A 14,743-nucleotide genomic window follows, 5' to 3' on the forward strand; every position below is an offset into this window, starting at 1 on the left:
TCTAGTTGCAGTATTAAGGAAAGCTTCTTGAAGTCTGCTTTTAGAGATGGTCTTACAACTAGTGTGAAGGTGTTTGTTTCCTTAACTTCAGCTTCAGTCTCTTCCTTTTCCTTTGGTACTGAGAAATATGTGCTATAAAATTCTTTGTTTATGGGGGAAGGTGGTCAGGTTAGAGCAAGAGAGTGTTTTTTTGAGAAGGGCACCTGAAAAAGCAAGGGCAATAGAGGTAGAAGACAGGTTTGTAGAAAGTGAATTGCATTGTTAGGAACATTTTGTGCTAGTCTCATACCTTTGTCTGTTATAGAATTGCCAAAGTCAAAGTGAAATGGAAAATCCTGCTCTAAAATGAGAGGAGAGAAAGGGGAAATCACATGAGTTGCAGCATCTCAATGGCAAACCTTAAGATTTGCTGTATGGAAATGAAGCACAGCTTAATAAAATATTAATGTGCCCCAAAGTTGGCTTTCCATCTCCAGAGGTAATTAAGGTGTATTCTTCTTGAGGGGAGATATTCTCCAGATAAGATATTTAGTGAATGAGGAATAGCACTAGAGTCTTTTAAGGATGTGATGGACTTTTCAGCTTTTGCCTCAGATGAACTGACCTTTTGATAGGCAGTAGTTCTGTAGTGATCCCTCCTGTGAGAAACCTGACCTTTGTAAACAGGAGTGATGCTTAGGACTCATATTGAAGGCACTGTCTGTTACTTGCACAGTAGCCTCAGCTGCTCTTCAGGAGAACCTTCCTTTATGGGCAGCACATGGATGATGTTCATACAGAGCTATGTGAATGTCTAATAATTAGCAATGTGGAATTGCAGCTTTCTGAGTGAACAGTGAGAGTCTTGCCTTGCTTAAGTAGTTAAACTATAGTCTACTTTCAGAGTTAAGTCCTTACCAACCTGCAGGTAAACATGGTGGGTAGAAGAGTTTCAGTGTCTTGGTCCTCTGTGACCTGGGAGATGGAGCATTGGTAAGTACACCACTTACTGTACAGATGTGAAGCAGTACTTCCCCAGGCACAAAAAGCAAGGTACCTTATACTGCTGGTGTGTTGTTTTTCTTCTAGGAGATGGAAATTTAAACACTGGGCTTTTTGAAGGAAAGTGGTGACTTGGACATAACTCAGTTTAAATTCCAGGGGGTTAAAGGAAAAATGTATTAATTGCTTGGTTCACTTAAATTTGATTTGTAATCCAATTTATAAAGAAAGCATAGGGAATGAGCTATCACAAACATGTACACAAACTTAAATACCAGAATATTGCAGAGGAAACTTAACTTTAAAGTGGGGTTGATGATGCCCCTTTAAACTAAACCAGCGTAAATAAATGTTGATTTCTGTCTTTGTCTTATCTTGAATGCCATATTTCAGTGTTTGAGTTTGTGAAGTTGGAAAAAATTGTTACTGTGAAGCAATGGAACAGTCAGAATTGGATAACTGTGAGTTCTGCACTTAATGGCAGAAAAGGATAGTTAATATAGCCATAGAGTAATTTGTGGAGTGCTGTGAAACTCATGACTCCTTGCACTGTAGTTAGAGAAAGATGTGTAAGCAGACATCCATTTCCTTTTATGGATGTAACAATGAGCATGTTCTGAACTAAATAAGATACATTTCAAAACTTCTAAACAACATTAATTGAAAGCATTGATCAACACGAACTTCAAAAGTACTCAGTTGTGGAAGAGTTTTTATTTGATAGGAAAATCTTTCAATACTTTCATGAAGTGAAGCAGATGTAGTACTTGCATTGAAATGTAAATACGATGTAGACTAGTGAAATAAATATTATAACCAGTGTAACATATTGATGGCTGGTTTTGGTGTTTTGCTAGCTAATGTAACAAAATGCACATCTTCTGAATTGGCTCTGGAAGCTTTTTCAACTTCCTGTTATTCTTACTTTTTTGTAATCTAATTATTTTTTCTTATATTCTTGTGTACCATCTTCTGTCTGATCTGGCAACTGCTACAGAAATTTCCTTTTCAAATTTTCAGCCATTTTTTAGATGTTGTTACTGATAATTAGTAGCTATTCGTCATACAAGCTTCCATCTCATAATTGGAAGTATCTAGTTTACACGGTAGCATGGATTTAATGCTGCAAGTCACACAGTTCAAACAAGTAATCAGGGTAGATTAGTCATTTTGTTACAGTTTGTTTGATTGCGTAGTTAGCAGCTCCGTCTTTGGTAGTTGTCAAATTTTGTATTTGTCCAACCTCTATTAAAATGAGTTAAAATAATCTCTGCAATGTGACACTAAAAAGCTTAAAACTTGTAACACTCTGTAACAGTGTAATGCTACAAAAAGCCTGAAATTCTCTTAATGGCCTGTTGAGGTAATAAGAAGAATAAAATGTGTTTATGGATATATTCTATTGAAGCTTGATGGTGCCTTTCACTCCAAGCTTATGTTAAAAAATTGTCTTACTGCTGAATCATAATATTCTTGAATATTGGGAACACACTTAAAGACTAATTTGTGATAAGTAGCTGACCTTGCTTGTGATAGTCTGCTGTAACCTCACTTTTGAAAGAGAAGAGACTTAGGCAACTGTGACTGCTTTTCATGCATCTCCCCCTTTAACTTGGACTTTGTAGGCCAAACTCAGCCAGATGTTGTCTGGAGAGGCAAGACTAGAGAGAGGTCTCAAAGTTCAGTTTCTTCCAGGGTTGTGTGAACAGGCAGCTGAGGAGAGGCAATCAGCACAGCTCCTGCTGAAGGGAGGGGGGTGCAGCCTACCTTTACTGGGCACCAGTGAACTTGTCAGAGAGCTTGGTGCTCAAGGCATTTGTTCTCTGAAACGTTGCTTCAGACACTGCCTCTATTCCTGGAAGTGCTCACTGAGATCTGTGGCAGCCTCGGGAGTGGGTGAATTCTACTTTTGGTTTTGGTTTGTTGGTTGTTGTGTTTGTTTTCGTTGTTTGTTTTGAGGGCTTTTTTTATTACAGAGTAACTTATACATTTTTTTCCTACCTGTGTCGGTGTACTTCTGTCCCTCATGATTGTTTGTTTAAATGTTGAGTGGAAGAAAGGAAGAAACAATGCTTGTTTTATGACTACTTAATGGTTGCAACGAAATTAGAAGAATAGAGATTATAGTGTTGTGATCCTACTTTGTGGCAGAAGTGTTCCAGTAGTTTCTTGTTACTCATGTTAATGTGTATTACTCTCATCTGAAGTGAGTATTCATAAATTTATTTTGCTAAAGTAGAAATACTGATAGCTAAATTAGAAAAGGACACTTCAGATGCTCATTTTCTGATGGTACTTTAGACACATTGCTGTTTTCCCTTTTATTGCTCCTTTGCTTTTGACAAGGTTGTGTGTGTGCATTTTGCATAGGAGGAAAGAGGGAGTGGAGAGGAGAGAGGAAGATAATAGTTCAAATAACAGCCTAACAAAGTGCTATCTGTTCCATGCATGTAAAATACATGTAATAGTTGTGTAATTTTTTTCCTTTTTTGTAAGGTTTTCAAATTTGCGATTAAGTAGTTTTGATTTACTGTTAGTAGCATCAGTTGTATAAAATGATTTACGCCCTCTAATGGTTTTCAGGCTTCAGCAAATCTATTTTTAGTAATGGATTATCACCCTTTATAGTGCCTGATCATCTCAGAAACCTTGCTAGGACATTAATGTGGTAGAAATAATGTTTGTTTGTAGTTCGAAGTTTGATTGTGCACTTGTCTGAGCACCCTGAACCCAACTGCTCAACGCCACCCTCCTTGCCAAGGGCTCCTTCTCCTTCAGCACCACTGCTTAACCAGCAACAGTTCAAAATGAACTAAGGCAGCCTAAAAAGACCAGCCTTGCTGATCTGGCTCATTTTGATTGTTGTAGCTTCCATTGTAGTTTAAATGGCAGTTCTGCAGGAGGTGGCCTGTGACAAGCAGCTGGGAATGCTAACATCTTCAGTTTATTTAAAAATGAAAATAATTTTTAAAAATTGCAACAAACATTGTGGAAGTAGATGAATGGATTAACAAACAAGGCTACCTTGTTTCAGGTAAGGAAGGTGATGCTGATTTCTGAAGGAATCTGCTGGATACAGCTGCAGGATGAGGCTGTTTATTCAACAGCAGTATCATGTGTAGATTTTTACACTGAATTTTCTTAGACAGATTGCGTTTTCTTATGACTTTCTGTATTTCTCTTAGCGTCACCATATCAGCATTTTGCACCAGGTTTGAAAAATTCTTTCAGATAATGGGAATAAAAGTGGTTCTTTTTAGTGAGCTAACTTTGCCTCCTTGTAAATATTGAAAAATATCACAGAGGGTTTTTTTTTTTTACTTATGAGCAAGAATACTCAGGTGTGTAGCAGTTTTAAGCAGATTTGTAGCCAGAGAACATTGTTACTTAAAAAACCAAACAAAACAAAACACAAAAAAACCCAACCAAATAAACAACAACAAACTCCCACATAATTATTCTTTTGGCATTGACATACACTGATTTCTGAGTTAGATGCACTGACGACCATAAAGTCTTGACGTTTTAATAATACCTGTAATTGCATTCTGTATCTCTTCTTTGCAGATCTCCTCTGGCTTTGAACAGCCATGCTACTTTGTTGCCAAAAATCAAGTAAAGCAAATGTGTGCATTAATTCTTCTCTTGCATTTGAAGAAGGTGGTAACTTTGTATAGTGCCTGAAGGTAACTCTTTCTTTGATTGAAGTTAAAAAGTTTGAGACTGCTGATGCCTGTGTGGCAGATGCTGTCATAAGCATTTTGATCTTAGTAATGTTGTTTTCTTTCTGTGTTTTAAATAGTTAGTTTTAGCGTTAAGGTGTGGAGAAGAAAATGTTTGATTAAAATTTTACTTTATACATGAGGTTTCTGGACAGATTATCTCTTAAATATAACTTGATATTACAGAAAGTAGCATTTATGTGAAAACTCGATACTGTGTGAGCCTTTTACTTTGCTTAGGTGGAAAAGAGTTTTTTTTGGTGGGTGCTCACCTTAAGCGTTGTATTATTTAACACATTTGTTTCTTATTCTACCTGGACCATGGTCCCAAAGCTACCCTTTGTGAAAAGAAGTCTCTCTACATGCGAGACTGATTATTGTGAAACCTAGGCCAAAGAATTTAATAATAAGTTATTGCTAGCTTGTTCTTGATGTTCAGCAGTGTTTGGCTAATAACTTTGTTTATAAAATGTAGTATTCTTTTTCCAATACAAATTTGAGCTGGTGCCACTGAGTGCAGTAGAGTTCAAGTGTAAGAACAGCTAAACTCAATTTAGATCAGATTATTTGACTGGGGCTTTTTTGTTTGGTGTGATTCTGTTTCTGAAGCCTTGTTGTGAACATGCGTGTTCTGACTAGCTTATATACTGTAAGCTTATGTACTATAATACTTGAAAAGTGTGTGGAAAGCCGGTGTCTTGAAAGAAAGCTCTTTTGACTTTCTGGACTTATTCTGGAAAACCTCTCACCCTTCCGCATTTTAATGGTGTTTTTGTTATTTTTCTCTTCAGTTTTTCTGTTTGTAGGCAAGGAGATAAATGCAAGTTTTGGTTCATTTTACAGTAATACAATTGACTGTGTAGACCTTGTGTGTGTATCCTGTTTGCATTTCAGGGAAAGTGGGACTTCTTCTACTTCCTGTGAAGCAACTTAAGCCAAAACGTTGTTTTTATAATGATATAAGAATATTGCTGAGTAGCTAAAACTTTTCCAGTTTAGCTTTTCTTAACTCCTTCTGCATCTGAAAAAAAAAAATCAGGTCATCAGTGACTGCAGTGCTAGTTGTACTTCTGCAGCAGCTTCGTTAGTGTGGAGGAAATTATGAATAAACTTCTGAGTTCCTGTGGGGGAGAAGAGAAAAAGGCTCAGAACTTTTTTTTTTTCCCTGTTACATTCATTGGAAAAATGTGCTTATAGTTGTTCACACAGATACTTGTAGGGCACAGGACTGAAAAAACATGCAATATGTTGGACTGTACTGTTCTTCTCAGTCACTCGATATTCACTATTAGTGATGAAGAAAGTAGCTACAGATTTGGCTAGTGCTGAAAACAGGAAAATATGTACATTTTGTATATATCCATAATGAATTAATAGTTAAAAATTATCTTAGCTGTTTATTTTTATATTTTGCTAATACTTCCATATGTCTGAGTGAAAAAAATATAAATAGGGATAGTAGTGAGCCGATAGACTTTGTAGCAGTAAACTTAGCGCACAGAACATGCTGCTGTTTGTTAAATTTAGAAAATATGTTTGGAAATAACTGTACCTGGGGCTTTAAAAATGCATTTCATAATTGAGAAAAGCTAGGTGTCGTCTGCAACTGAAAGTTGTCTTTTCCCCCCCACCCCTCAAATTCTCCTCAGTGTATGTTTTCATGTGTTCTCTTAACCATCTGCCAATGCAGAGGCTTACCATGCCCGTGTTTCTGGTCAGGGGAGCATCTGTATGTTTAGTAGTGGGTAAAGAAGTGTGGAATATGAAAGCTGATGTGTTCACTGCTATATATCTACAAGTATTTTTTCAAAAGCGTGTAAGTGTCTTTTTTATAACTTGTATGTGAAACTAACGTTTGAAATTTTTTTCAGTTTCTAAATGATTTTATCAGTGGAAGTCAAAAACTTCAGAGACCTAAAGAAATCATCATGAAGCTATACGTATTTCTGGTCAACACTGGAACTACCCTTACCTTTGACACAGAACTCGCTGTACAAAAGTAAGAAAGTAAATTAATTGCCTATTGTTTGTTTTTAAAATTTAAAGAGAGTGTATACGTGCTTTTTGCATGCTGAGTTCTGGAGAGCTGATACTTGGTTTTGTTTTGGTCAGTCCCTATAGTTATCTTCTAGGTTTTCGTGTATTTGAGTTAATTTCGTGGGGTTTTTTTTTGTTTTGTTTTGTTTTTTTGTTGTTTTTTTTTTTTTTTTGTTTTGTTTTGTTTTGTTTGTTGTTTTTTTTTTTTTTTGATTAGTGTTTTCAATGCCTTGAAAAGGTGCCTGTGTTTATTTGAAGTCCCATGAACGGGTGGAGAGGTTACTTACTTTCTGGGGCAGTGACACAGGATGACCTGCTCTTAGCCAAGTCTGGTGTTTTGTTTGGTGCTTTTTGGAAAAACTGTGAGAATGACTTCTGATCTTCTGTGACCTTTTATTGGATGACATTGTTATTTAGAATTACTATATAAAAAGCTTTTTAACTGACTGGTATCACAGAAGAAGTTCCGCAGACTACTCTTTTACCTCTCAGTATATACTCATCCTGAAGAAAATGTTCAGTCTCTAATATTTTTAGATTGGATGCTGAAGAACTGGCATATAAATGGGGTTTTCTCTCATGTCCAGTGTGATTCTGTCCTGTGTCATAAGGCTCCAAAAGATTTTACAGCATATTATATGTAGAACATGAACTTCTGAACTCTCTACTGCCTGAGGTGTGAGTAGTGTTACAGAATCACAGTCAGGTCCCAACAGCTTTGCTGCTTGTGTTTTTTTTTCACTGCCAATTAAAAGCATCTTGCAAATGTAAAGATGCTTTCAGAGAGGTCTAGATATACTGGATATATTGGATCCTTTTCCCTTGTTCTCATATAGGATTCTGATCTAATAAGTAAATCATTTATCATGATAGCCCATATACCCTGGAGCTTGCAAGAGCCAAGCTTACCTGCTGTATTTGTATTCTGACAGTGATGAATGAGTTGTGATTGTGCTTGAAAGACTTCTGCCATGGATTTTATCCCCAAATCCATTATTTCCTTTCTCTTGAATTCCTGTTTGTAATTGTCATGACTCAATAAGTGAATCTGGATTTTGAAACTTCTTTGGGGTAGAAGAGCCCTAAGACTTATCTGCACTGAGTGGTTTTACATGCTCTTCTGCAAAGCCATTGATGCTCTGGGTGTTTTTGTACATGAAATAGCGTTTCATCTCAGCCATTCTGGATCTACTGGGTCATTTGCAGATGTGTCAGCACCCCTGTATGCTCTGAGTTACGTCGAGACGTTCTGTTGCTAAATCATGGTGCGTGAGGCACCTAATAGTCTGGTATGGGGTGACTCTTTGTTCAGTTGGATAGTTCTTTGGGAAGATTCTTCAAGACTCTTCAGTTGAAGAGTCTAACTTCTTATTCTGTGTATCTGTATATGTAGACTTGCTCTTTCTAGCAAGGCTAACTTTCTTGGGTTCTTTGCCTATCTCCATGTCTAATACATGGACAGGCCAAGCTATTTTCCCAGAGACCGTGGAGACGATAGGTGAGCACTTACTGTGATGCAGCTAGCGAGTACAAGCTTGTGCTTATGAGATATTTGTAGTGAATTCACAATGTCATATTGAATCATGGTTATTTTAGATAACTGATCTTTATTTTTTAAATAACTAGTCTATATGTAGGCTGTGCTTCCTACCGGTTGTATCAAAACCATTGATGCTTATATTGATTATTCACTTGATACTCTGAAGCTTTTTAATACCTTTGTACAGGTACTGCCTTAGTGTGTTATAGTTTAGGTCAGTTACTGTATCATATTAGTAAATTCTTGTTTAGCTTGCTGTTTGCCCGTGTGTTCAAAAGGAACCCTAGAACTGTGTAAAATAGTCAATAATTTGACCTTGTCATCACCTGGAATTAAAGGTTAAGGGTGGTGAACAAAACCAGGGATGGTTTATTGATATACTGTTTCTGCATTAGAAGTGTCTGTAATGTTTATATGAATTTGTTGCATACACATGGATTGTTTAATTTCGTGTTACTGTTAAGTGCTATACTGTGCTTCACGTACAGTAGGTCCGTCAGAGTTGATGAGGTGAAGTTGTGCTTATGTTATGCATAAGAAAGTGTTAATATCCTTGCTGTTGTCTTCTTGGGTTTCAGTAAACCAGCTGTTTGTTCATCAAGTATATATTCAAAGAGCATAATGTGACTTTTAAAGTTATTATCCTAAATGCGTGACATGACTTGATCCAGAATTTCAGCATCCTATCAGATCTTCTTGGAAGAAGATTGCTGATAACTTAAAAGTAATGCAAAGGCTGTCATCTTTTAGCTGATAGCTTAGTAGGTGGATATTCAGAGTGCAGCACATCACAGCACTTACAAAACTTAAAAATATGTATTTGTGCGGAATAAAAAAGTAATATTTCTTTTAAAATATTTTCTTTGATACAGACAAGTCACCTGTCTCTATTACAGGAATATGTAAAATTAGACGTGCAATTATGCTGATAGTGTCATCTTCTCTTCCCATTTTTTTCCAGTGTGGCTGATCTGAAACATGCAATTCAAACAAAGTATAAGATTGCCATTCAGCACCAAGTACTGGTTGTCAATGGAGGAGAGTGTATGGCACCAGACAGAAGAGTGTGTAGTTACAGTGCTGGAACAGTAAGTGCATACTGCATTTCTCATCTCAACTGTCATGTATAGGGGAAGAAAAGCATGTTTTACTAAGGGACTTTAAAGTGTTGTACTGTTTGCTGGGTTTCTTAGCTTAGAAAAAACACTGTTTATGTATTCAGCTTATAGATGTAGCTCTTAATGTGTTCTTAAGACATGTTGCCCACGTGATGGAATAACTGGTGATTGAAGAATAAGTTGCCTTAATGTTTGGCTTCATTTTCTTTTTGAATGTAGGACACCAACCCAATTTTTTTATTCAACAAAGAAATGATCTTGTGTGAACGTCCACCAGCTATCCCCAAAACCACATTTTCAGCAGAGAATGAGATGGAATTGAAAGTAGAAGAATCTCTCATGATGCCTGCAGTGTTTCATACAGTAGCATCACGGACACAGCTTGCTGTGGTAAGTAAATTCTTACTGCACTTGTACACCAAAGGAAAATAACCTTTTAGATGTCACAGGGGAGGCTTGTTACAAATGATGAAATAGTTTGTTCAAAAGGCAGTAAGAGTAGCATATTAGTGGTGCTATATTCTTCAGAGCCTTTGTCTTGAAATTTTAAGGTAGGTATTATAATGCTTTCGTTTCTTCAGCATGTTCAAAGCTTTTTTTCAAAAGCATATCATAATAGAGCTTTATGGATGCTTGTGTTTACAGCATTTGCAAAATAAAAGCAGTCTGTTTGCTTTGGACCCATGCCTTAATGCTCTGCCTTATTTTCAGTGTCTTCAGTCTGCCTCAACCTGTAAACAGAAGAGTTTGTTACTTTGAAAATGTTAATCCAAGTAGAAAATTAGCAGTAGAATTTTTAAAAGCACCTTGCCAAGATTGTGTTTCATCTTCAATGTCTAAACAACTGGTGAGGAATTAATAAAACTAAGCTTCCTTTTCCTAAAATTCAGGTCTTTTATTATTGAGTGCTGACTTTTACTTACATAGAAAGCAAACTTGTCAGATTACCAATTTGATTACTTTTATATTATTTTGATAGGAGAAACTAGTTTTCTGCAACATGGTCAATAAGATATCAAGTGTGCATGCAGCAGGAGTGGCTGCATGTTCAAGAGAGTAACACAATACCTTCAGTAGCTGGATTACTTTTCTTAATGTTAGGAAATACTGTCCTAGTTTGCCTTTTCAAATTTTGTATTCTAAATGCATTAAATATTTTTCATGTCTCTAAAGATTATTTCAGTATCCAACAGCTAGGAGTGAGGAAATGGTTATGTGTAGCACTTAAAATGAATAGTAATATGTTTTTAGCCTGTTGTCTTGGTAATAAGGTTTCTTGGTTTCAATGACAACTTGAATGTAGACCAAAAGAATATTTGGCACTTTAAGGGGCTGGTTTTTTTTGTGTAGCTGAATTCAGGCAAAAGTGCCAAGTCTTGCATGTAGTACAGGGTTGGATTTGTTTTTTCTCCTTGGCTTCCTAACCTGTCAGGACTGGGAAAGTTAGCCTAAATAATCTGACCTTGACATACTGTCTGATTTAAGGTCAGGATTGAGTCCAGCAGACTGTCTTCCTCTGTCTGCCACCTGTTGACAGTTCTGCTGACTTAGTAACAAGGACCTTGAGTAATTAGGGATCTGTGAATCATATGACCATCATACCAAGAAGAGTCAGTATCAATGTGAATTCAGCTAGGAGTAGGAGGTTTTCATTTGTGCTCCTTGAAGACTGTGAGGATTCTGATTTTTAGCAACTGAAACCCAAAGTGCTTTAAAACCTTTTTTTTGTTGTGGTTTTTTTTTTTTTTTTTTTTTGTGGAGTGTTAAGATGATCCTATAAAAGTCAGCAATACTGATATATGTTAAACGCTTAATGTTGATTTGGTATGAAAGTGGGGCTGTAGTAATTACTATGGTCTTTGTGCTGTATTTAGGGTAACAGAAGTGAAAGGTGGTAGTACCCAGTCCCACATTTCTTATTGTTGATATTTTATCTCCTTTCTTCATCCTGTCTCTAATTTTGTGGTCTTGAAGATTCTTAATTTGGTTTGAAGATTCTTAATTTTGATTTTGTTCTGGTAAAGTTAGTATACTCTGATAGAACAGATGTAATTCCTCTGGAGTAAGCTTTTTATATTCCAGGAGTTTAATGAAAAATACTCCTACTTAGACTTGAAAAGAATTGTTAATGCTACCATCTCTTCCTCCTTGATTCTGAAGGATTTATTAGTATGCAGAGCAAACAAGTTTATTGCAGTGTTTCTGCTTTTTAATTAATTATTTAGAACTTTACTAGCTCATTCTGGTTGGCAAGCCTTCTGTAAGGGAAGCCCATATTACGTACAGACTTTGAAGAGTATTTCTGAAGAGTACAGCTTTTATTGGCCAACTGGAGCTATAATATTTAGCTAGGGACTGAAAAGTTTATCTAGACACAGAGATCCTGAACTGTTTTGCAAGAAGAAAATCTTTCAATACTTGATGCCACCTATTAATGTTATTATGGTGGAAGATGCGCAAATAGACTATCATGATTTAACATGTACCAAGGTGTGGAAACTGTGTAAAGGAGTTAAGTGTTACAGTGTTGTACTAAAGCAGTTTTTCATGATACCTGCTTGAAGTATATCAAGCAGTAATTCAGAAGAAACTGAGGGAGGGCTGGGAATGTGGTTAGAACATTAATCTTCCTCAAGTTTCACCATGAGACTCTTGGCTGGAAGAGGGAGTATGGGATATTAATCCTTATCAAAATTAATGAGGATCTGGGGGGAGCTATAAAAGCTCTGAACCTCTGCAGCTGTGAGATTGATGCATCCAAAGGCACACTGAGAGTATCTGGGAGAATAATGGAAGACTTCCTGCAAAATGAGCGCTAGAAATCTACCTTATAATGAACGAAGATTTGTCTTTTTATTGATTTTAGTGAGATAATAACCTGCTTTACCAGAAAAGCAGAGTGGTGGTACTTGATGGAGAGTTTTTGCCTATTGTAATTATTTGGCATAACTTAATTAGCTACATTTCATTAATTCATATTTACTACTAATATGTGATTAAAATGTTTTATGTTAGGAAAATGAAAGTTACAGTCTAAATCATTGTTCATGATAGAAAGTCTTACCTATTCTTGTCAGCAATAAGAAACAGTGATGTATAACTGTGTAGAAGTGGGGGAGAATATTTTGTAGCTACCAGTTTATATTTAATTTGACATCTGTTCTACCAAGAGGATATACAGTATGATTTTTAAATCAGACTTGATATGAAATCGTAAACAGCATAGGAAGTAGTAAAAATTGCTTAGAAAATGGCTGCTAACTTGTCCAAGAGCTCTTTGTCATCTCTTGTACCTCATGCCCGAAGTCTGCTTTAGTAGTAAGCAAGCTCATGGTGTGGAAGATTATGAATATTTCAGGGTGTGAAGACTTTTATTTCTATCTTATTTCTAACTCATTTTAAGCATGCCTGAAAACTGTTTAATTCAATCAAGTCTTTCAGCATCTGTGACATGAACTGTATATTGCTTGGCAACGGTGCTGTAGAGCTGTATGAAAGGTGTTGTTTGTTTGTTTTATCTTACCTTATTTTAGATCTTATTTGTACTGTGGGGAAAGGTGCAGAGAGAATTCTGGTTCACTTTTTTCTGACCCATACTTTGTATACACTGGTGGTATATTGCTTTTTTTTCTTACAGTAACAAGTAGTTCTAGATTCTCCTTTAACAAGTGTTTTTATTAATCCATGCCTTTCCGTCATTTTTTGCCTGTTTAAAGCTGACAGTTATCCATTTAAATTCTACTTTTGCTTTCTGTGTTTTTTGTCATAATTTTCAGATATCTGTAGTTACTATTCAGGTGTAAACAAAAGTAATCTTTTAGTTCATAGTGGAGGCCTTGGCATCCTTATGGGCTTGTGTCCATATATGTATAGGGTATAGGTATATGTGAAAGCAGCCATTATTTTTTTTTTCCCCAACTTGAAACTATTTTCATTAACTTACATGTAGCCTTATTTAGATTTTAATACCTACTACCCAAAAATCATTCCTGTGTGAAACTTCCTACCTCTTGTTTGGTTTTCCACTGTACTGTGATTATCATATCAAGATCTCATTTTATTCTTTCTTTTTGCTTTCATGATATAACATCTATACAGATTTTCTTAAGTTCCTGTTGATTCACCAAGATCTCATTATGTAGAATTCACAGTATAAAGATTCAGTAGCTTTAAAGAAGTTATATCTGTTACATAAACTTGTTCCTTTACCAATTAAACTGAAATTCTTGCCATAGGTTTTATCATACCTGGCATGATATCTTTGTTTTACAAACTTCTTTTAATCAGATCTTTTCTGGTCAGTGTCTGCGGTATCTATTGTCTGGCTTTTAAATGTCAGTTAAAGCAACCTTTGAAGCCTATCTTGATTTTATGTCTTAGTGTCCTGGTTTCCCTTTGACTAAAAACTTCCCTTTGAGATGTCTGTAGCTAAAGGGTTGCAGCATGCCTTCTTACAAAGAGCCTGGTTTCCCACCTCTTTTCCAGTTCAGCAGTTTTGGCCTTGAGCTGCAGTATGTGGACAATGAGGTGCACAGTTTGTAAAAAGTTACGTACACACCAGCTTAGGAGGAGACAAGCTGTTCTCTACACAGCACATTGCACGATAAACTATGTTGTGTGAATATTATCTAACCTTGAGGTCTTTTAACACTGTTGCTTAAAATGATTTCTGGTAGCTTAGCCTTTAGGAAAGGGCTTTTTTTTTTTTTAAATTAGTGATCCAGCTGAAATTCCTGTGTTGTTTGTCCTAGAAGAAGGATATTGAAACTTGGACATTTTGTTAGTGGATATATTTTACGTTTCAGCTGTTGCTGTCATCATCAAACTGTCACTTCTGGTCAGTTTTTCTTTGAAAAATAGGAATGAGGATGAGAAACCATGTGGTCATTTCGCTTGGTTGCCTCAAACTGTGGCTGTAGTCATTGTACCTAGATCATTCTTGGTTTAGTTCCAAACACTTCATAATACTTAAGCCAAGAAATATAGTCATTCTTCCTGAAAGCTGCTTGTATACTATTTAGAGAAATGCTCTTTCAGTTCTACTAGAAAGCTGTTTTGAAACCCTCTGGGAAAGAGTTACTTTGAAATTTTAATGTTCTTTAAGGTGTTGTAATGTCTGTAACAGTTGTGTAGCTAAATTAATTTAGCTAAAAAGAATGAATAGCATTATTAGTCTAATAGACACAGTTCTGGCTCCTCCACAGAAGTCCACACTTATTCGTAACTCAGATTAGTGATCAATCTCATATCTTTTAAAGTAATGCAGCTGGATGGGTGTTAGGGAATAGGGTAAAAATGGAGTAGGTTTCAGTTTTACTCTACAGCATACTGACAGATCTACCCTA

General features: G+C 36.2%; 1 protein-coding gene across 7 annotated transcripts in view; it reads left to right on the top strand.

Moving 5' to 3' along the window:
• Positions 1–14,743, top strand: part of RB1CC1 (RB1 inducible coiled-coil 1) — a 76,985-nt gene that overhangs the window by 8,416 nt on the left and 53,826 nt on the right. For 5 of the 7 annotated variants that reach the window (XM_065830810.2, XM_065830811.2, XM_071804109.1 and 2 more), the window contains 4 exons: positions 4,549–4,667; positions 6,575–6,702; positions 9,242–9,368; positions 9,618–9,788. In XM_065830810.2, coding sequence (XP_065686882.1) covers positions 6,632–6,702; positions 9,242–9,368; positions 9,618–9,788 — 369 coding nt within the window. In that variant the 5' untranslated portion in view covers positions 4,549–4,667; positions 6,575–6,631. Of the gene's footprint in view, positions 1–4,548; positions 4,668–6,574; positions 6,703–9,241; positions 9,369–9,617; positions 9,789–14,743 lie in introns of those variants that run through there. The other 2 variants (XM_071804111.1, XM_065830812.2) reach the window with 2 other exon arrangements.

The sequence above is a fragment of the Patagioenas fasciata genome, chromosome 2 (genome assembly GCF_037038585.1).
Source record: "Patagioenas fasciata isolate bPatFas1 chromosome 2, bPatFas1.hap1, whole genome shotgun sequence".
NCBI classification, from domain to species: domain Eukaryota; kingdom Metazoa; phylum Chordata; class Aves; order Columbiformes; family Columbidae; genus Patagioenas; species Patagioenas fasciata.